Genomic DNA, 21,635 nt, shown 5'->3' with positions numbered 1-21,635 from the left:
CCAGCATCGGTCCGCAGAAGCAATAGCCACAAAACTGAACAAGAAGGGCAGGTTGCTCAAAGCCATTGCAGTACAGTGGTACCTCGGGTTACAAATACTTCAGGTTACAGACGCTTCAGGTTACAGACTCCGCTAACCCAGAAATAGTGCTTCAGGTTAAGAACTTTGCTTCAGGATGAGAACAGAAATCGTGTGGCGGCAGCGGTAGGCCCCATTAGCTAAAGTGGTACCTCAGGTTAAGAACAGTTTCAGGTTGAGAACGGACCTCCGGAATGAATTAAGTTATTAACCCAAGGTACCACTGTATTTCAAGTGGAGGCTCTTTCTGCAGTGGGTCTCTGCTCTGCCATACCACTTGGCCCGAGTTATTCCAGAGGAGAAAGGGAGACAATGCACCAGGGGTAGCTAGTTGGGTGGTGCCCTCCAGCTGCTGCGGGACTCCAACTCCCACAAACTCTGTGGCCAATGCTGGTTGGGAATTAGGGGGGTTGTAGTGCAACATCTGGAGGGAACCACATTGGCTATCTCAACACTACACCAACGTCCCTGAACCAGCATCTTTGTCTCAGACCTTCCCTGGCCCACTGACATTGGACAGATGCCCTCACTGCATTGTTTGATATGCGTGCTGAAAAGCAAGCCTACCCAGACATATAACCTGGTTACTTATATTTGTTTTTAAAGTTTTGTCTTTGTTTTATAATTATGATATATTTGGGTTGTTGTTTTTAATGGTGGATTTTGATTTAGGTTTTATCTACTATTTATCTGTATGCTGCTTGGAGACTTTTGATCAAGTGGATTATATTTTTGGTGCAGTGCCAGGTGGCTTTTTCTGTCACAAATCACTGAACAATCTAATTTAAAAACAGCCACCTTAAACACACACAAGGCAGCAGCAGGTGGTAATCTGATACTACCGCTTCCAAGCTTCTCCATCATGGAGATTCACATCACACGTAGATATGAGATCTATTATGAGAATCATCAGCGCGGTGTAGGGATTAGAGTGTTGGACAAAGACTGGGGAGGCCTGTTTTCAAACCCCCAATTTGGCCATGGAAGTCATTAGGTAGCTTTGGACTAGTGATTGTATCTCATCCTAATCTAAAACCTCACTGGGCTGTTGTAAGAACAAAATGGGGAGGACCTTAAACAGACAGTGACTGGACCTGTGGAAATAGAAATATCACATGCACTTAAGAAAAACCCTGCTATGAAAGGCCCATCTGCACCAACACCTTGTTCTCAAAGTGGCCAGCTAGATGCCCATGGGAAGCCCACAAGCAAGACCTGAGAGCAAGAGCACTCCCTGCCCACTGGTGATTCTCAGCAGCTAGTATTCAGAGGCAGTGGAAGCAGAACATAGGCATGATGGCTAGTAGCTATGATAGCCTTATTCCCCATTGTAGTTAACCTCCCACCGAATCACAGCCACTTTACCTTCTGGTAGCCAGGGCACATCTAAGCAGGAATGTTTTCTCACCAACTAATCGTTCCCCACTCATTCCTAACTAAATGTTCTGCAGAACTCAGCTACTGGGATCAGAATAAAAAATACCAATGAAGCAAACATATGGAACTGAGGATATATAAACTAAGTAAGATGTGATTTAATGTGCAGTCGCTTCCTTTAATCCAGGGAAATATGGGACCTGTTTTTGTTTTATAAATTATATATATATATATATATATATATATATATATATATATATATATATATAAAAATATATGTTTGCACACCTTTGTCTCTCTCTATAACTTTCCTTAAGGCTTCTCTCATCTCTCCTCTTTTTCTTCTTCTCTTAGGGAAGCATAAACAAAACAAAACAAGAAAACGGTGGCAGTGGTTGCCCACTCATCAGGCCTATAATCTAAAGCAGGTATGGGCAGACATCAGGCTGGCACAATCTACTTTGCTGTTGTTTTTACTTGAACCCTGAGGTGCACCAACCAAGTGCAAAATGGTGGCTGAGGGAGGCAAAACCACCTACCTCCTGCAATCCATGAGCCATACATTGGGATTATCTACATAGACAAGTACAAATCTCATTTATTACAGATCAGGGGTTCTGAAGCTCCAGTTTAAAGGAGGAAAGCCTTGTTGTTCTTGCTCCGCAACTGGAAGTTAGAAGCCCTTGCTGATTTACTGCCATCAGCCAATGGTACAACTACAACATTCAGGTCTTCAAAGCTAGCATTAGCACCTGGCGGGGTACCTAGGCACCGAATTCTGAGGGGCACCAGGCGCCCAGTGCTGAAGCTGCCTAAGCTCTTAACTATCTACCTGTTATGAAATAATAATTTTGATCAAGCTAGAAAAACGAAATACATGCCCGTATTTTTCCGTGTATAAGACGTCCCCATGTATAAGACATTTTGGGGAACTCGATTTTAAGAAAATGGGGGGAGATGGCTCCATGTATAAGATGACTCATACTGTTTAGCATAATTTTTAAAGAAAAAAACCTAGCCTTAACACGGAAAAGTATGGTATGTACCTGGGTATTACCGAAATGTATACCTACTAAAGGACTTTTGACTTTGTGCACTCATTTACCAAAGACGTGCTGTGCAAGCAGCGGCACTTGTCATTCACAACGGCGGTGCTTGTCAGACTTGGGGACGCTGGGAGGATCTTTGCACCCCAGCGGCACATATGCTAAAGACTCCCCTGGCACCCATGGACAGTTGCTAGAACCCTAGTTCCCTGGCAGGGCCCACTGCTGATGCCTGCCCAATCCCTACCCCTATATATGAATGACTCACCACTCTCGACTGTGACAGGCAGCTGTATCTAACCACCCTTTACATTCCCTACAGTACCCCTGAATTAGCATCATTCATAAAGGGAGGGGATAGATACATCCACTCATCTCTGCTCGGAGCAGTGTCATGAAAACCAAGAAGCCCCCCTCACCCGTTGACAGGAGGAGGGTCTCAGCAGGGAACATCTTGTCCAGAGCTGCTGCAACCTGCAGCCAGCAACGCCAAACTCCTGGGTTTCCTTTGCACTGAATTTAATTTTGCTGGGTGCAGAATACACACACCTCTGTTAATGAGTGAGAAACAACTGAGTTGGATCTCAAAATAACCAGAAAGGACACTTCCCTGCTCTTGGCATGACAGCAGGGGACTGAAGAGAGAAACTCAGCAGTAGTGGCGACCATAATTCTTGGCCTTTGCAGAATTTTCAGTGCCTTGGCAACTGTTCCTCTTTTCATTGCCGACAAGCAATATAACACTTTGAAATTGCTCTCTCTCCTCCAGTAGAAACCCAATCCAGGCCTCTGAACACAATCAGCTCTATTTATCAGGAAGTTGCAGCTCTCTCGCAAGATGCATGTCAGAAAGTCAGGGGTGGAGTGGTAGAAAAAAGAAGCGGAAGAGAGAACACAGTGTTCCAGGTAAGTGAGAATATCATGCCAACTTAAATAAAGAAAGCAGGAGGTATGCTGCCATGGGACTGTGGCTGCAAAGGGAGGGGCAGCCCCTAGATTTGTATAACAGGTCAGGACAAGAATAATGACAAAATGGGGTTGCTCCAGGTGTTGATATTTCCAGGCAGAGTTTACAAGGAACGGATAGAGAATCCACAATTTCCTCATAACCAACATGAACTTTCATAACCCCACTGCCAAACCCACGTGTTTTAGTGTCTATTAAGTTAGCATCAGAAACACATTCGCATCAGAAACGCATAAACTGAATGTTAGCAGTTGTTTTTAAAGTCCACAGGGTTTTATCTGTGTAGTGAACACTTAAATTGCTCCTTATTCCGTTTAAGCATATTGCCATTCTTAAAAATCACAGGGAAGTTACAGCTGCTGAGGAGCATAACACTCCAATCACTGAAGCAGGATAAAGTTGTTCTTGGAAAAAATCTACCCTAAGCCTGGAGGAATTTTGAGCGGGATAAGCTGCATGGGTCAAATCGATGCCATTTCAAGCAAGACCAGGTAGGGGGGGAGGGAGGCAGCCATCACCATAGACTTAAAAATCAAAATTCTTCCTATTGTACAAAGCACCCCTTGTGTCAAAAATTGTTAAAAAAAAGAAAGAGTATGAGAACAGTACCTTAGGTGTGGAAAAGTACTGCTCTGGGTGCCCTAAGGAATTTCTCATGAGGAATTAAAGGAAATATAGCTGAGGAGAGTGTTATTTTTAGGACAAAAAGATTTAGCCATGTTTTTAGGACTAAAAGATCTCAAGAGGCGGGGAGAAGTGTGTTTTGTAACAACTTGGCAGTGATGTGCTTTTGGGAAATATCAAATTGGGAATTTATTTGACTGTAGGGAGCCAGCTGGAGCGGGGCTATCCAGTTCAGTAAATTTCCTCTGTTGGAGAAGAGATATGGGGCTTGAGGGAGGGGAAAATAGGTAACGTGTTACTACTGATCACAATCTTTTCCAGGCTAAAAACAGTTATTGGAAGAGCCAGGTGGTGAGTGACCAGGCGAATATCGGGGTTGGGGGTGCCTCCTTGGAAAGAAGGACTGGGGAAGAAGCAAGCTAATACCCATCTGGAAGGAAATGGGTAATAAGTATCTGTTTAGGAACTGGGCAAGGGATTTAGAGAAGAGATTGGCTAAAAGAAGACGAGGATGTTTTTTGGTTGTTTTTAACGTGGGAGCTACGTTCCCGCCCGGAGCTATTTAAGGACAGGACTGAGCCCACCACCGTGACCCCCATACCGGAAGTGCAGCCCCCTTCCCTTTTATTTGGGGATGGGCTGCGGGGAAAGGCCGCCGGGTCTCCTTCCCTCTTGGCCCCCCTCCCCTTCCCCAACTTACCCGCCCCAAAGAGCGCGGGACTCCCGCCGTCACTGCCATGCTGTTGGTGGTGCTTCTGTCTAATGAGGCCGGGCGGGGCCTGCTGGAGCCGGGGCAGAAAGGTTCCGCCCCTCGCCCGCCTCCAGCTCCACCTCTATTTGTCTACTTTCCATGCGGCTCTAAATGACAAAAAGGCTCGAGCTGAAAAGAGGGCGCAGCTCAGGACGCCTTTGTTTTCAATGTCAAATTTTGAAGGATGAGTGCGCCGCTAAGTATGTGCAAAGGGCTTGGCTTCCCTTCCCCCGGTCGACTTCATTTAAACGTCGAGTTAAAATGCGAAGGCTCTACAACCCTAATAAGGAATTACATCGAGATTATATTCAGTACTGCGACGTATTCAGCACATTCTTACTTATGTATGATTAAAAAGCAACAAGCAAGTTGAGCAAAACAGAAACATTTACATTTACAGAAACGGCTACATTTAGGGTAGCTGATAAAGGCAAGATCAGAAGCACTGATGATGCAAGAAGAATGAAGGGTGTCTGTTAGGAAAGGATTTCTGGAAATGTGTACATGTATTTTAGACACACAAACACATCTTCGTTTTTCTTGGCACAAATACCCTCTACAAAGTAGGGGGGGATGTTGCAGCCAATCACACTCGCTTTCCCTACACACGCCCACTCACCCATCCAATGGCAAAGCTGGCAGTTTCACATACACCCTTCAAGGAGCACATGTGTCAGCTTTGCATCTGACTATGCACAGAGCAAGCAAACAGCAGCACAGGGGCATGGCCAACAGCAGGGAGGGATTCAAGAATGTGCACAAACACCCACGTCATCTGGCTTGGGTGTTATTTATTTTAAACGTTATAGCCCTCCCATAAACTTAGAACAGGGAACAGTAAATGGGAGGGCATAACACATCAAGTGTTCAGTTAAAAATCGGTTTAGACTAGAAAGCCACAACAGAAGGAAACTGAAAAGCATGACTTCTTACTGGACTAACCAGAGCTGTGGAAAGGCACCTTTAGTAAAAATATGTCTAGGTATCCAAGAGTTGCAATGCACAAGGCAGCACAGGAGCCGCTGTGTGAATCAGGGTCTAAAGCGTTAATCTGGGTCCAGAGTTGTGGTTGTTAAAATCATGAGCTAAGAGATGGAAAGCGAAAGCCCCTGTTTTTGTCTTCACGGCACAGCTGTGAACTCACTGACTGGCAATTGGCAAGGCACTATTGAGCTTCAGTCTTTCCTCTCACCTATTTTGTAAGAAAAGGGGGGGGGGATAATTATAATCCTACCCTACCATAAAAGCTGGCTGTACTTACAAAGATCATGAGGATCATGTACGCAAAGGCTTTAGGCACTTACAAAAACTCATATTTAAATCCTAAATGTTATTGATGTTCTCCCTGTTTAGCCATGTCCTTGAGCAAATGACAGCAAGATCTCCCAGCCTTACTGGTTAAAATAGTAAAAATTAACTACCTCACAGGGCTCTTAGGAGGATGAACAAGAGGAGGTCTTAAGCACTTTGAAGACAATGAATTTTTTTCAAGTAATTGTATTTTATTTATTTTAGTTCATTTTTTGTAAAAATGGGAGGGGAGACAATAAACACATTTTTTTAAAAAAATCTGAATGGTGTAGAAAGTGTTTATGTGCTTGCCTAAAGCGGAAAGAGCACATCCTGGATTCATGAGTTTTGGAATCGAAGAGGAGTAATAATCCAGATGGGAAAACCTAGAACAAAACCATTCACTTACCCACCAACTCTTGCAACATCTGTATTGGCATTCTGCCAGCTTTTGAAGATGCACTTTTTTTACATAAGAATTCCTCTGATTGCTTGACCTGAGTCTCCTGTATTGTTTAGCTGTTTTAATTTCACATTTTAATCATGGAGGTTTATATTTTAATAGGGTTGTTTTATGGTCCCTTTTTAAATATACTGTATTTTAAGGCCCCGTCTGCACTGCACATTTAAACCAATATCATACCATTTTAAACAGTCATAGCTTTCCCCCAAATAATTTTGGGGGCTGAAGTTTGTTGTTTGGTGCTAGGAGTTGTTAGGAGCCCCCTCTTCCTCTCGCAGAGCTACCATTCTCAGTTCCATGGAACGAGGGGTGACTCTGGGAACAGTAGTTCTGGAAGGGGAATTGGGGTGTCCTAACAACCTTCAGCTCCCATAACAAACTACTCTTCCCAGCATTCTTTGGGGGGAAGCCATGACTGTTTGAAGTGGTATGATACTGCTTTAAATGCAGACGTTATAGAATTAGTTTAAAATATTTTGGTTTAGAAGCCATGTAAGCATTAAGCAGTAGAAAATATATAAATTTGACACACACATATAACGACGACAACAACAACATTGTCAGAGGGAGTGACCACAACCCACCCACCCATAGTTTGACAGGAGACAGAGGGACTGAGGTTTTATGAAGAGGGTTGCTATATTTTCAGGGCAGTATTGTTGTACATGTTGGCAGCCAGAAACTCAACATGTGAAGTTGCCTTCCCCATCTGCACTTCTCATGCAGCAGTGGCTGTTCTTGGGGGCATGGGGGGGCATGGAGTGGCAACCAGAAATTCTAGCATGTACCTAGTCAATGAAGAGCTAATGCTCTGTTCCTCCAGGACATTAGTTAATTGGCTTGAAAGAAGCAATTAAGGGAGCCCTGGAGTAATTGATTTTGCTGCATAGACTGCTCATTACCGCAGAAGGTGCTGGCTGTTCACGCAGCTATTCCCCCCCCCCCCAACAGAGCAGAGAAACAGCTGCCTCTGGGGTGGGAACAGCTGTTAAAACAGGAACTGTGCCCAGGTCTCCTTGTGAACACTTTATTCTGTTTATGCAGACATCCTTTTCCAAGGCAGCATTCACGGCCAGCCTCAGTTGGAGCAAAGATATGCCAGAGATCCTTTTCAAAGGGTTAAACACAACCACTTCTGAGAACACAATGGCCCTGTTTAGATAGCATATATACTGCCCATCATGGAGATCTGGCTATATGTGTGTGTTAAAAAGGAGGGTACTCCTACAATTAATAGGCGGGGGTTTTTTATCTCATGGCCATGAATTCAGTGGCTGATTTCTGCAAATCAAGCTGTTCTTAAAGGAACAGGTGCAAGTCAGGGCATTCCACCCCCAGCCCACCTCACCCCTGATCAGCTGGACATGCTGGAAGTTCTCTTTGCAAACAGATAAGAGCAATCTACCCACATGCCATTTGAACAGAGTTAGAGGAACAGAACAGAAGCCTGGGAAAGGTGCAAAAGTGGGAACAAGGCCGCAGAATCTAGTCTCTGACCAGGAGGCCCAACTCCTTCTGGTGGGTTCTCCGACTCGAATCATTTTAAAGCACTGTGAACACAAGGACTGGCTGATTTCACAGGATAGTTGTGAGGATAAAAGCTGGAGGGGACAAGCCCCATAAGCTCCTCGATTTCTTGGAGAAATCAGGCGGGGTGGTGCTTTTTTTTAGATGATAATCTTTGTCGGCCAACAGCATTGAAGCCCAATGAGGCGTCACATTTTTAAGTCAGTCTTTTCCAATGTATTTATTTAACAAGCAGATTCAGGATAAGAATTTCCATGGTCACTGATCAAAAGGCAAATGTTAAATATAACAAAATCTTCACCGCCACATGTTCAGCTTCAAGGTCCAGCTGACCTTGAGCATATTTGCATGACAAACAGGCCTATGGTGTTAATCTAGGAACTCCTTGGGGCTAAGCTGTAGAACCTGTTTTCAGTATTAAGACCTGGAACATGTAAAGCAAAATTAAGGACTGAGTTGCCACCGTTCTTCTGACTACGCTCCTATGCCTTTAGCTCCATGGCAAACAGGGTTATTCACTGGTCCGGTGGGCCAGATCCTTTTCTCCCCTAGCCTTCAAAGGACCAAATTTGATAGGTAGGTAGGTGGGCACCTGTCAACCGCCTGATGTCACAATTACATCACGTGATGATTCCTCAGGGCTTCGAAGCACTGCTTATCTTCAGGCTCAAGATAGGCAGTGACTTCAAACCTGTTTTCTACAAGGACTGGCTGTGTGAATCTGGATCTCACAGCCGATCCAGCGATGCCTCTGCCTGCCCCACAATTGACATCGCAAATGGGGTCAGGTTTGGGACAGGTGGGTTTAGTTTGGGGAAAACAGCATTGCAGGCCATAATTGGGTTGTGGGCCAGAGGTCCCCTTTCTCCTGCCCTACATGGGAACATAAAAGTACAGTGGTACCTCAGGTTAAGTACTTAATTCGTTCTGGAGGTCCGTTCTTAACCTGAAGCACCACTTTAGCTAATGGGGCCTCCTGCTGCCGCCACGCCGCTGGAGCACGATTTCTGTTCTCATCCTGAGGTAAAGTTCTTAACCCGAGGTTCTATTTCTGGGTTAGTGGAGTCTGTAACCTGAAGCGTATGTAACCCGAGGTACCACTGTACTGGAAAAGCTTGAGCTGTTGCCTTTCTGCTTGCTAAACAATTGTCAGAGACAGGCGTGGAAACCTGCTGTGTGTGTGTGTGTGTGGAGAAGAATCCCCTTCATCCCTGGGGCATATCTGGATTTGTTAAGTCTTTAAAAGTGCCACAGGGCTCTTACTGTTTTGGCTAAGACAGATAAAAACGTAGTTGCTATCCTGTGGACATTCTGACTTTTTGAAAGGATGGCTTGAGTAAAATCAACACTGGAGCTGCAGCTGTTCTTATAAGCCCACCTTATCAACTAACCACTGAAGACATTTGTGCTTTCCTTTCTGACTCCAGCTAGTCTTCCAAGCTGGGATTCAGCTCTCTGTGGCTCTTCTGTGCGTATCCAAGTTCAGCTCCGCCACTAAGCACCAGGTTGATGCCAGTGCAGAATGTGGCCTCAGAAGCGAGGTACAGAGCAGCTGCAGCACATTCCGCTGGGGTCCCCATTCGTCCCAAAAGCTGCAAGTACAGTTGAGAGGGAAATCAGTATTTTGCACCTTATGAGTGTGCACAGCCCATTCCTCCTACCTGGTGCTTTTACTTCATACTCTTAGCGTTCAGTTTAAAGAAGACACAAGTTTCTAGCCCCTGAGACTCAGTTAAAAAAAACACCAAAACAAGTTTCTAGTCCATAAATCTATGAGATCTCAAAAGTTAAGAGGTCAGGCTAAGAAGCTGATTAGTGAGACGTCCAATGCTTTGCATGACACTTTGGCTTTTCCCATAACTAAACAGAAAAATTGGCAGCTACGCCAGGGGTGGGAGGTCTTTGGCCTGCCGCATGTTGCTGAACTACAACTCCCATCAGGCCCAGCAAGCATGGCCAATGGCTAGGGGTGATGGGAGTGGAAGTTTAGTTACACCTGGAGGGCCACAGGTTCCTGACACCGGATCTATGCAGAAATAGCTCATATATACAAATGTCATTAATTTGCACACTATAGGGAGGTTGCAGGATCAGGGTTTCCTTGGTGCAGAGGTCTGGCCATATCCCCCCCCCCCAGTGTTGGCTATGTGATAGGAATTTTGAGGTCTTAGATATATGTCAAATGTCCATAAGTGTACCAACCAAGCACATACATAGATCAGCACAGGAAGACCGACCTGGAACCATTTTGATTCCCAAACTGTCCCAAACTGACCTAATGTTTTCTCTGCAAGGTCAAAGGAAAATGGAAAAGCCTCCCCATTGTCTTTTCCTTCACAAATCCTGTCTTAAGGGTATGTCTGTGTTTGAATAGGGTGTGAGCCTGTGACATGGCCCAGGAACTAAGTATTTATCATTACAAAAGACTGGCCAGGCTACCCCAGCAATCCAATCAAATAACCTGCCAGACAGGAGATAAACAGGAGAAAAATAACATTCAAATTTCTGTTTAGACCGCCTTTTCTGTGGTGCAGGTGTAATGTATCTGAGGGGTAGTCTTAGGTTACATCCCTTCTGTGATGTATGTATGATGTTTCTGGGGGAGGTCTTAATCTACAGAGTGGCAATTTCAAAAGTCTTTATAAGGCCTTGCATGCCAATTTTCTGGGTTCCTCTTCCTCTCCTGCGGGTGAGGGGAGCATCCTGTTGCAACAGATCAATAAAGATCAAGCTTACTAGCTGCTTTGCTTCTCAATAGTCTCTGGTTGGCCTCTGTTATTATCTCCTACCAATAGGGAACCTATGTAAGGACTCTATATGGGCTCTTAGATACCCCATAAGGGAAAAGGGCAATTTTTGTTTACAACAGCTACACAGCCCCCCCCCCCGTATGTAGGATGGAAACTTTTCTCTCTAGCAACACCAGACCTGTTTCCCCACAATGCACTTGCCTGAGCATCTATGCCTTCCTGGATCGTTGCTTCTGGGTCAGCTGTCTGGCTTGCAAGCTTCTCCCACATAGGAGTCCAGATATTGCCAGGTGAGATGCTGGAATTCAAATAGTTGGGGGTTTCTTTTTTTAAAAGAAGAGGGGGGTGGAGAGGTAGAAAGCAGATCCATTTCAAAATTAGTGAGGAAAGATGTCCCCTCTTTGTTATTTCCAGAAGTAGAGACTCCCATATCGACTTTAAATTTGATTCACAGAGAGCCAGTGGTTAGAATATCAGATTAGGACCTGGAAGAGCAGGGTTCAAATCCCCACGCAGCCATGAAGCTCGCTGGGTGACCTTGGGCCAGTCGCCAGTTCCCAACCTAACCTACCTCACAGGGTTGTTGTGAGAATAAAATGGGGAGGGAGGAACCACGTACACCACCTTGAGCTCCTTGGAAGACAAAGGTGGTATATAAGGTAATTTATAATTATAATTCACAGTGAAATCTTATGCTTGGTTGCTAATGTCCTGCCAATAAATAAGTTGTGCTCCAGCTACATCCATTCCTGGAGACTGCAGATATGGCCAGGGTAACACCTGCCTTCGTTAAATCATGTCTAGATTTCAATCATGTCTAGCATCCCTCTACACGCTGGGTTGACATCTTCACTGAGCCAGCCACCGTTATCCACTATTTCCTGGTCAAGCCACCTGCCAGTTCAGATGTGAATTTAAGATCTATTTTGCCCCAATGTGTGCATCACATCGCACTTGCTAACACTGAACCACATTTGCCATTTGCCCATGCACCAAGTCCGGAGGGATCCTTTCAGAACTTTGTGCAAAATCCTCTACACTTCCCATACTTTTGTTTGAAATGGTGTCCAAACAAACACCCTGCACACATGGAAGGAGGAAAGCTGATCACCCTGGAAAGCCTCGTGCACAACAGAGCTTCACTGCCAGCTGCCACTACAGTACCTGTTGACTCGGACACCATATTTGCTCTCGTCGATGGCCATAGCTTTTGTCATTGCAGTAACAGCACCCTGCAAAGTCAGAGGCATTAATAGGGAGGGTTACCAACGGACCAGAGAGGAGGAGGAAATGACACAGCCTCTGATAGCATCTTGCTGTACAGAAAACAATCTGAAGCTTTTCTTGGCAAGTAAATTGACAACGTCCCTTGCGTTCCTCTGAAAGAAGGAGTCGACAATTAAAAGTTGGCAACCCAAATAACAGGCCAATGTTTTCTTACCGCTTTGCTCCCATCTTTGGTGACTTTTTTATTTTAATGATGTTGCAAATAAGTAATCCCACTGATTTACATCACCCACAAGAGGCTAATCCAAAATTGAATAGGTTGAAGGACAGAAGAGTCCTTAGTTAAAGTATGGAATTCTGTTTTAAAAAAACAAAAACAAAAAACTGCACTGGTCATTTGTGTTACATGGAGGTTTAAGCCTGGTGTAATAAAACTAGTCAATTTGTTTTGGCCAAAGTAAGCAAGCACACACACACACACTGGTTTAGAAAAAATTGCCAACTGACCGGAGTGAGGAAAGCTGTCTCGCTCCTATGTCGTTAAACAGCAGCTAGATATGTGGAAATCAGAAAGTGGATTTCCAATGGCATAAAGACAGGCACTATCGTTTGGGATTATCCCTTGTGATTAAGACCACAGAAGCAGATGCTTGTAAACAAAAGTTGGCGGTCCAATCTTTACAACGAGAAGGGGAGGGTGGGGAGGATGGGTGCCTGAATCCAAGTTCTAGATGTTGCTCTGGATTACCTTGGTTGCAACATACGGCACTGCATACTTCTGTCCAATGAGACCAACAAGGCTGGCGATGTTGATGATGTTCCCTTTCGTTTTGCGGAGGTGAGGCAGGGCGGCCTGCTTGTGAGAGGAAAGATCCCGATAGATGAGGCTGCCTTGAATGGAGCCAGACCATTGATCCATCTAGCACAGTATTGTCTACTCTAGAAGTGGCTCAGCTGGGACCCACCCTTAACCCAAACATGCATTTAGGAACCCACTTCTGAATTGTTCTCATGGTGTGTTTGTTTGCTGGTAAGTGCTGCTGTTGCAACCCACTTTAGATCATCTTAGATCCCCACGTTGTAGAGTCCATGACCCACCAGTTGAAGATTAATGGTCTTGACACCAGGAGTAACCAATGTGACCTCCAGGTTTTGTGGGCTCAGCCCCAGCAAGCATGGCTAACAGGCAGGGATGATGGGAGTTGTAGTCCATTGATGTCTGGAGGATACGCTTGGTCTCCTACGACTGAAGGACTTTCCTAGGAGGCCTACCCAATATTACCAGACAGAGGGCCTTCTCGGTAGTGCCGCCTGCCCTGTGGAACGCCCTCCCACCAGATGTCAAGGAAATAAGCAACTATCTTACTTTTAGAAGACATATGAAGGCCGTCCTGTTTAGGGAAGTTTTCAGTGTTTGAAGTTTTATTCTGTTTTCAGTCCTCTGTTGGGAGCCGCCCAGAGTGGCTGGGGAAACCCAGCCAGATGGGCAGGGTATAAATAATAAATTATTATTCTATTATAATTATTACTTTAACAGGAGAGGCCAGGGATTAAAGCTGGTTTCTTTGAGAGTGGTTTAACAATCAACCCCTCTTTCCAGGGAGCTCTGGGAACTGTAGGAGGGGAATATGAGTCTCCTAACGACTCTCAGCACCTGTAACAATTTACAGTTCCCATGATTCTTTGGGGGAAGCCATGACTGTCTAAAGTGGCATCACAGGGCTTTAAATGTATGGTGGAGAAGTGTCCCCAGTTGGTTCCATGTGTCCCTGCCTGCTACCCCTACCAGTCCTAAGGAGCTCAGCCACTGCTAGAGAAGCAGGGATATAAAAAGACAAGATTTTGTGCAAGGGGGAAAGAGACCCCCCCAAAAAAAAAGATCTCTGCAATTTCAGAACATTCATTACAAATAATTCTCAGCCAGATGGACCAGTGGCCTGGCTTGGTATAAAGGCAGTATCCCAAGTACAAAATTGGAATCGCTCACCTTAGCGGCTAAGAAGCAGCTCACCACATTGAGGTCCATGAGGCTGCGGAACTCCTGTGCAGACACGTCGTCTATGGTTTGGTCAGGCGGATCTGTTTGCAAGAATACTCAACATTCATTGTCGTTCCTAAACCATCTTAGAAGGGATGTAAATATTACAGATCCAACATCAGATATGAAAATGAGAGTTGGGTGTCCCTCCCCCCAATAAAAAGTATCCTAATTACCGTATTTTTTGCTCTATAACACGCACCCGACCATAACACGCACGTAGTTTTTAGAGGAGGAAAATCCGTAGGCATGCCACCCGTAGGCATTCCCTTCATAACACGCACAGACATTTCCCCTTACCTTTTAGGAGGAAAAAAGTGAGTGTTATGGTGCAAAAAATACGGTAGTTTTGCTTCCTTTCCAATAAGGGCTTAGGTTTTGCTCCTTGACATAAAAGGTACAACACCTGTAAGGATATTCATGGGTCAGAGCGTGAGCCCAGAAAATAAAGGCAGCTCATGTAACAGAGCAGCTAGGAGTCAAAAAGTTCCCAAAGGCTCAACCCTCCTCACTCCTTTCCAAGAGCAGCCTTAAGCAAGCAACTTCTGCGCTCGCTCTCGCTCTCTCTCTCTCTCTCTCTCTCTCAACCTCAGTCCTCCATCTGCAAAATGGGGATAATAGTAAGCATTGGAACTGATGGAATAACTCATATGAAGTGCTTAGAATGCCCTACACCAGGGAAGGGCCATGCATTCACTCAGTGGTAATCTGTTAGAGGCCAGAGTTGGTGAAAAGCTGGGCCACCACCCCCTTTTTCCCCTGCAACTCCTCTACGTTCTCTTTCTGCTATCCTGTTGCCAGGAGTCCAAATGCGGTTTGCAGAGAGCTTTGCCCCCCCCTTCCCATGTCTCCCTGCCCCCTCCATCTCAACAGGCTTCCACCAACTTTCATGAAAACAGCCCACAAGTTCTCCTCCCCTGTCCTAAACTGTCAAAGAAACACAGACATTCACTGTGATTGGTTTTCTCTTCCGTTTTCTAAACAGACAACCACAAAGCTGTCTTTCCTCCGAGGCTTCTAGTCCTCATGGCCGTTTTGTTGTCGTTGATTAATCATAGAAGGCCCCACCTCCCAGGAGACAACCATCCCGATTCTTCCCACGCCCCCCAAAATTTTGGAAACAACTCACGGCCTCCAGCATTGTTCACCAGGCAGTCAAGCTGTCCATAAAGTTCTACGGTCACAGAAACCAAAGTCTGCAAGGAGGGGTATGAATATAATTGCCGCGGGAAAGAGAACAAAAAAATCTCTACAATTTTAGAACATTCAGCTACTTGAACGAGAGTGAGGAGCTATGCCACTATAGCCTAAAAATATCGTAGCTGTGTAGAGTAATATCTATAGATAATGAAAACACATAATGCTTAAAATCAGAGATCATCAACTAATGGTTATGGAAAGATGTGTTCTTAGTTGCCTGCACAAGTCTGGTGGAATAGACAAGTTTTCAGCAGGTACCGTATTTTTCCCTCTATAACACACAGATTTTTTCTCCTAAAAAGGAAGGGGAAATGTCTGTGCGTGTTATTGAGCGAATGTGTGGTCCCTGGAGCTAAAAAATCAGGCAAAAATCAAATCACGAGTCACGGAGAAGGGAAACCTGAAAAGAGGAAGCGGCTGCTTTCCTGCATTCTGCCTCAGGGTCTTACTGCCCACCCTTTTCTGTTTCTTTTCTGTGTTTGCTCAAACGGAACAAAGAGCAGGGAAAGCCCCTCCCCTCCACTCCAGGCAAGCAGAGGGGAAAGCAGAGTGTCGTTCCTTCCTCTCTGTGCTCCGGTGCTGCTGAAAACATGCAGGTGGGGGAGAGAGAGAGAGAGAGAGAGAGAGAGAGAGAGAGAGAGAGAGAGAGAGAGCTGGCTGGTTTGGGTGCTTGGGTGGGGGGAAACTTTTGCCTTTCTTTCCTCCCTCCCGTTAAATCCCTCTCCTGCATTCTTAGCCAGCTGCTTCTCTGCACACCCCTCTCATGCTCCTTTTCCCTTATTTGTTTTTCCTTCCCTCCCCACTTAAAATGTGGTTACAAAGCATGGATCCACATGGATCCTCAGGATCTTTGCATTGGGTCACCCCAAATTCACCATCAGATCACATAGCATGTCCATGGCTACAGCCTGCACCAAAAAAATCACGCACCCACTGTTGCCTGGGGCTGCAATGGTGCAAAAACGTGGTTACAAAGCATGGATCCACATGGATCCTCAGGATCTTTGCATTGGGCTACCCCAAACTCACCGTCAAATCACATGTCTGTGGCCGCAGCATGAAGCACAAAAATGATACATCCACTGTTTCATTCAGAATTTTTTTTTCTTGTTTTCCTCCTCTAAAAACGATGTGCGTGTTATGGTCAGGTGTGTGTTATAGAGCAAAAAATACGGTATTTAAAGGCTGAAACAGAAGGTGCTTTATATTAAATTACTTTATTTGGCAATTGCTTCTCTAACTATTGGAAATGTGTTTGCTCTATTCACCAATCACGTTCAGGTGACTTCTGCCTTTCATTTTTATCACATTTGTTACTTTTAAACACAGTGTAGCATGCATTAGTTTAGTATTTATTTAAGACATGTATCAACATTGGCTTTAATGTTACAGCGCTTTGGGTCACTTTGGTGAGGAAAGCACTTAGCAAATAACAGGGAAATTATCCTGAATCTGTGGGAAAAGGTCAGACACAGACAGCAAGAGGAATGCCCCCAAAGGCAGAAAATTTAAATAACAGAGAGCTGGAATTTGGGGTAGGGCTTTCTCAACCTGTTCAGCAAAGGAAAAGCTGGTCTTGGAGGTGCCTGAGAAACTCCCCCAATTTAATACTCTTTTTCCTCCACAGTTTCAGCTTACCTTAATGTCTGTTTCACGAAGGACATCGCAGACCTCAAAGTGACCTTCCCCAGGCCCTGCAGAATCATTCAGCTCCTTTTCAATAACTTTCCCCCTTTCCCCTGAAGGAAAATATAAAAGCTCAGTCACAACTAGAAGAGTTACTGTGGCCTTCTGAGGAGCAGAAGAGGAAGGAGGGACACACAGAGAACAAAGTTATCCCCAGCCAGTGGACTCACAAAGTCCTATGAAGCCACTTCAAACTGCCACGGCTTCATGTTAAGTTAAACTAATTGGAAAAACTTGCAAATACCAGATAGGCTTAGGATTTAAATATGTAATGTGATGAATCAATATGTTTAATGTTGAATTGGAAAGAAAGATGTTAAGCGATCAAGTTAATTTTTTAAGAATATTGGATTTGGAAAACTGTTAAAATGATATACATTGAAATTCAACCAAGGGGACATGAGGAAGTCACTTAACAATGTAACTAAGTTTGATTTAATACAGTGGAGATTTATGTTTGTTTATATGTCTGTTCGTTTAATTTTTTTTTGGAAAGTTAATAAATTTTTTTGAACCCCCCCCCCAAAAAAAACTACTACGGCTTCTCCCAAAGCATCCTGAGAAACGTTATTTGTTGTGGGTGCCAAGAGTTGTTAGGAGATGCCCCCCCCATTCCCCTCCCAGAGCTACAATTCCCAGAGCTCCCTGAGAAGAGGGACTGAATGTCAAACCGCTCTGGAAACTGTAGCTCTGTGATGGGACTGGGGGTCTCCCAGCAACTGGCCCAGACTGGAACAAGAGCCAAGAAAGGCTGCCCTAGTGACATGACATCCTCGCACAAAAAGGCCACCGCACAAGTTGCTAGTTCTCAGGACCAAACACACACCTTTTTCCTAAATGAAGAAAATCTCCAGGAGGAAAGAAAGAGAGCGGGGCTGTATATTGTCACTTGAAGTGCAGCAAGTATGCAGGCTGGGGATTAGGTTGCCCCCTTTTCCTGACAGGGCTCTTTATACAATTTGACACCTACTTGACAGGCAGAAACTCAAAAGGTGCAGCTTCATCACTGCATCTTTTGTAAGCCTGCACCTGTAGAATATCTACCACTGCCACAAAACGGGACTGTTTTTCCAGCCGCGCTTTTTTTCCTCAACTTTCTTGGGACATTTTGCTGCCCTCTGCTGTCTTAACCTTGCATATCTCCTTTGCATTAGCCAAACCGATTTGGATACACGTATAGTAGTACCTCGGGTTACAGACGCTTCTGGTTACATACACTTCAGGTTACAGACTCCGCTAACCCACAAACAGTATCTTGGGTTAAGAAATTTGCTTCAGGATGAGAACAGAAATCGTGCAGCGGCGGCGCAGAGGCAGCAGGAGGCGCCATTAACTAAAGTGGTGCTTCAGGCTAAGAACAGACCACCAGAACAAATTACCGTAAGTTCTTAACCCAAGGTACTGCTGTATACGTATTGGGAGCGAGAGACTGAGGGGGCCCTTTAACAATGAGTGGGGGTAATGAAAGATCTCCAAGCCTCACCTTCAGATCCTGGGGCACAGAAGACTACTTTGGCTCCATGGCGAACTGGGAAGGAAAGTTAGGGGAAGAAATGAATGCAAGATAAAATATCCCAGAGGCCCAATTCTCAGACATGCATGCAACTCATTTGCTCAGGAGCATAGAAATCACCCTAGAGTCAGACCCTTGGTCCATTGTCTACACCAGAGATTCTCAAACTTTTTTCTCTGGGCCAGACTTACATAATAAAAATTTGTTCATGCCACATCAATTTTTTAATTGACAAGAAAAACATTGGAAAACAAAAAGAAACAACTCCTAGCAGTGCATAATTTATAACATAGAATAAAATACTTTAGGACATGGGGCATCCAGAAAGTATAAATTCAGCTGCAAAAAATCATGACTCATCCCCAAAATATAATTATAAACAAGCCTCTTTGATATGTACCTTAAGTATGTATAATACAAGCCTAATGAGAGGCGTAAGCTTGCTTTTGCCGGGTAATCTTTTCATTTATATCAGGTCTAATTTGAGACAAATAATTACTATCATCTCCTCATCAACACAAATAAATATTTCTCTTTTCTCATCTTTCAAATTTGTCAGAGTTGAAAATCCCTGTCAGAACAATATGTTGTGGAGAACTGTAGAAGTGTAGCCAATGCTCTTGAATAATAATAATATTTTGATACTATACTATGCTATACAGTTGTACCTTGGTTTTCGAACAGCTTAGTTCACAAACAACTTGGAATTCGAACGCCACAAACCCGGAAGTAGGTGTTCAAATTTGCGAACTTTGCCTCAGGAGCCAAACGTCAAGTGCAGCTTCCGATTGGCTGCAGGAAGGTCCTGCAGCCAATCGGAAGCTGCGCCTTTGTTTCCAAACATTTCTGAAGTCGAACGGACTTCCGGAACGCATTCTGTTTGAAAGCCAAGGTACAACTGTATTACACTATACTGAAATGCTTAAATGTTTCTTTCTCCTTGCATCTTCCTGCCACACTTGCCATTCTCCCCTGCCACACCCTTTGAGAACCACTGACCTATACCAGCTGACAGACAGGGGTCTTTTCAGGCCTGAACTGGGAATACAGAAATTGGACCTTCCGCATGCATCACAAACACCTTCAAGTACTGCACAACTGCTGACTGGCAGCAAAACATATGAACCTATTTGGAACTCAGATTCCTGTCTTTCTGCATCCTGTCAGAGACTCCCTGCCTTTAGTGACAAGCAGATATTCAACATATGCCTATCCCCAAAAAAGGGATGTCAAAGAGGGCCTACCTGTCACAAACTCTTAATTTAATTACTCCTTTTGTTCCCTGTTTGCATTCCACACTTACTTCCCCTCCAGCAAAAAGCCTACCAACCAAATATATAATTTCAGGCATCTGATGAAAGAGACTGTAGTCCATGTTGAAGCCATGATGAATCTTCTAGTCTTTCAGGTGCCACAAGATTCATGTTTTCATGTCAGCAAAACCAGCTTTTCTTATGCTTCCTAGGCAATCAGAGCCAGATGCTCCTTTTGCGGCTGCTCAACCTGTCTTAGACTTCAGATTAAGGCCTCACCATCCAACCCCCTAGGCTCTGGCCATTAACAGTGGTGACTTACAGGTGGAAAATCACCAAGTAAAGCCACATATGTACAGAAATCCTGCCAGAAAAAGATGTCCACCTTGTTCTTTGAAATATGTGTATTTTGTCAGCCCAACATGTGAGACGGCAAAATTAGGAGGAAGATTCTCTACCTAAAGCCACAAAGGCAGAACTTTGTGCCTTTAACACAGGGGTGGAGAGGCTCCCATCAGCCCTCACCAGCAATGACCAGGGATAATGGAAACTGTAGTTTTCTGACATCTGGAGGGGCTATAGATTCCTCTTTCCCACTTTAAGAGCTTCACCTCAGAGAGAAAGTCAGCATGCCCTGCATTTCCTGGTAAAGGTAAAGGGACCCCTGACCATTAGGTCCAGTCGTGACCGACTCTGGAGTTGTGGCGCTCATCTCGCTTTATTGGCCGAGGGAGCCAGCTAGCATGACTAAGCCACTTCTGGCGAACCAGAGCAGCACACGGAAATTTACCTTCCCGCCGGAGCGGTACCTATTTATCTACTTGCACTTTGACGTGCTTTCGAACTGCTAGGTTGGCAGGAGCAGGGACCGAGCAACAGGAGCTCACCCCGTGGCGGGGATTCGAACCGCCGACCTTCTGATCGGCAAGTCCTAGGCTCTGTGGTTTAACCCACAGCGCCACCCGCGTCCCTTTTCATTTCCTGGTAGGGAGACTGAAATTGCTTCAACAACACGTTCCCCTTTCCCCCACCTCCCCATTTCTGAAAAAGAAGAGCTCATGTCCGGGCACCAGTTCCTGTTTTCAGTTCAAGGGCTCAGCACTGACCAATGCAGTAAAAAAAACAACCATATTACAGAGAAGGGTCAGTCCAGAGTCCTTCTGACTGAGGCATCTTAAAGTCTCATCAAAATGTATTGTGGCATAAGCTGCTGCCTGCTAGAAGCCTTATGGATGCCTCATGACAGCAATAAATCCGATGGTCTTTACAAACACATTGGTCCATCTAGCTCAGTGTTGTCCACACTGACTGGCAGCAGCTCTCCAGGGATTCAGGAAGGGGTCTCTCTCCCAGCCTTGGAGATGCTGGGAACTGAAGCTAGGAAATGTTCTTTGCCCTGCCTCAACTATGTCCAAAAACTTTCGGTTTTGCAATAACGCCAACATCGCCTCTGAGCTCGTGCAGAGCACATTCCTATCAGAAGCAACTTTATCCTGTCCGTCTCCGATCTCCACACATACAGATTGGGGAACAAGGTTTCCAGGCCAGACTTCCTGGCATATTTGAGCCCCGGCACTTATTTGTAGAAACTCCTTTGCCCCCAACCCGCCCCCCCGTTCCTTCCACCCTCACCAAATTCTCTCACGATGCCTTCGCCAATACCCCGGGTGCCCCCCGTTACTATGACGACCTTGCCCGGGTACCGCAGTCCAGTTGCCATTCCAGATGTTGTCGCGGCTCCTCCAAATCACGAACATCCAGCTGAACTTTGGACGCGGTCGCTGCAACATGTGTTTTCGCCCATTGCGCATGCTCTGTATCTCCGGGCATGCTGGGAAATGCAGT

General features: G+C 45.1%; 2 protein-coding genes and 1 long non-coding RNA gene across 10 annotated transcripts in view; 1 reads left to right on the top strand and 2 right to left on the bottom strand.

The window, feature by feature from the left end:
• The window catches only part of BCAT2 (branched chain amino acid transaminase 2), a 23,608-nt gene extending 18,261 nt beyond the window's left edge, over positions 1 to 5,347 (bottom strand). Inside the window, exons 1-2 of one of the 2 annotated variants that reach the window (XM_053363772.1) lie at positions 4,793 to 4,834; positions 1,744 to 1,799 (exon numbers count right to left, since the gene is read on the bottom strand). Coding sequence is in view for 1 of the 2 variants with exons in the window: in XM_053363771.1 (XP_053219746.1) it covers positions 4,793 to 4,831 (39 nt within the window). In the remaining variant the exon portion in view is untranslated. Of the gene's footprint in view, positions 1 to 1,743; positions 1,800 to 4,792 lie in introns of both variants that reach the window. The other variant, XM_053363771.1, reaches the window with a different exon arrangement.
• LOC128400992 (uncharacterized) overlaps positions 1 to 17,032 on the top strand; it is a 21,630-nt gene extending 4,598 nt beyond the window's left edge. For 2 of the 4 annotated variants that reach the window (XR_008327407.1, XR_008327405.1), the window contains 2 exons: positions 1,810 to 1,883; positions 3,271 to 5,200. This is a non-coding gene — a long non-coding RNA (uncharacterized LOC128400992). Of the gene's footprint in view, positions 1 to 1,809; positions 1,884 to 3,270; positions 5,201 to 16,965 lie in introns of those variants that run through there. The other 2 variants (XR_008327408.1, XR_008327406.1) reach the window with 2 other exon arrangements.
• On the bottom strand, positions 8,315 to 21,635 carry HSD17B14 (hydroxysteroid 17-beta dehydrogenase 14). Of its 4 annotated transcripts, none has more exons than XM_053363773.1 (9): positions 21,494 to 21,635; positions 18,508 to 18,552; positions 16,977 to 17,077; positions 15,268 to 15,334; positions 14,088 to 14,179; positions 12,849 to 12,953; positions 12,038 to 12,105; positions 11,075 to 11,171; positions 8,315 to 9,715 (listed from the first exon to the last, which is right to left on the bottom strand). In XM_053363773.1, exons 1-9 carry the CDS (start codon positions 21,618 to 21,620, stop codon positions 9,551 to 9,553), a joined length of 867 nt encoding a protein of 288 aa, XP_053219748.1. In that variant the 5' UTR covers positions 21,621 to 21,635; the 3' UTR covers positions 8,315 to 9,550. The 4 variants fall into 4 exon arrangements, with proteins under 4 accessions (XP_053219748.1, XP_053219749.1, XP_053219750.1 ...); XM_053363774.1 differs by having other exon boundaries at positions 21,423 to 21,602; XM_053363776.1 differs by having other exon boundaries at positions 9,629 to 9,715; positions 11,075 to 11,196.

Source organism: Podarcis raffonei, chromosome 13 (assembly GCF_027172205.1).
Source record: "Podarcis raffonei isolate rPodRaf1 chromosome 13, rPodRaf1.pri, whole genome shotgun sequence".
Taxonomy (NCBI): domain Eukaryota; kingdom Metazoa; phylum Chordata; class Lepidosauria; order Squamata; family Lacertidae; genus Podarcis; species Podarcis raffonei.
This window is presented reverse-complemented; position numbering and strand designations above follow the sequence as displayed.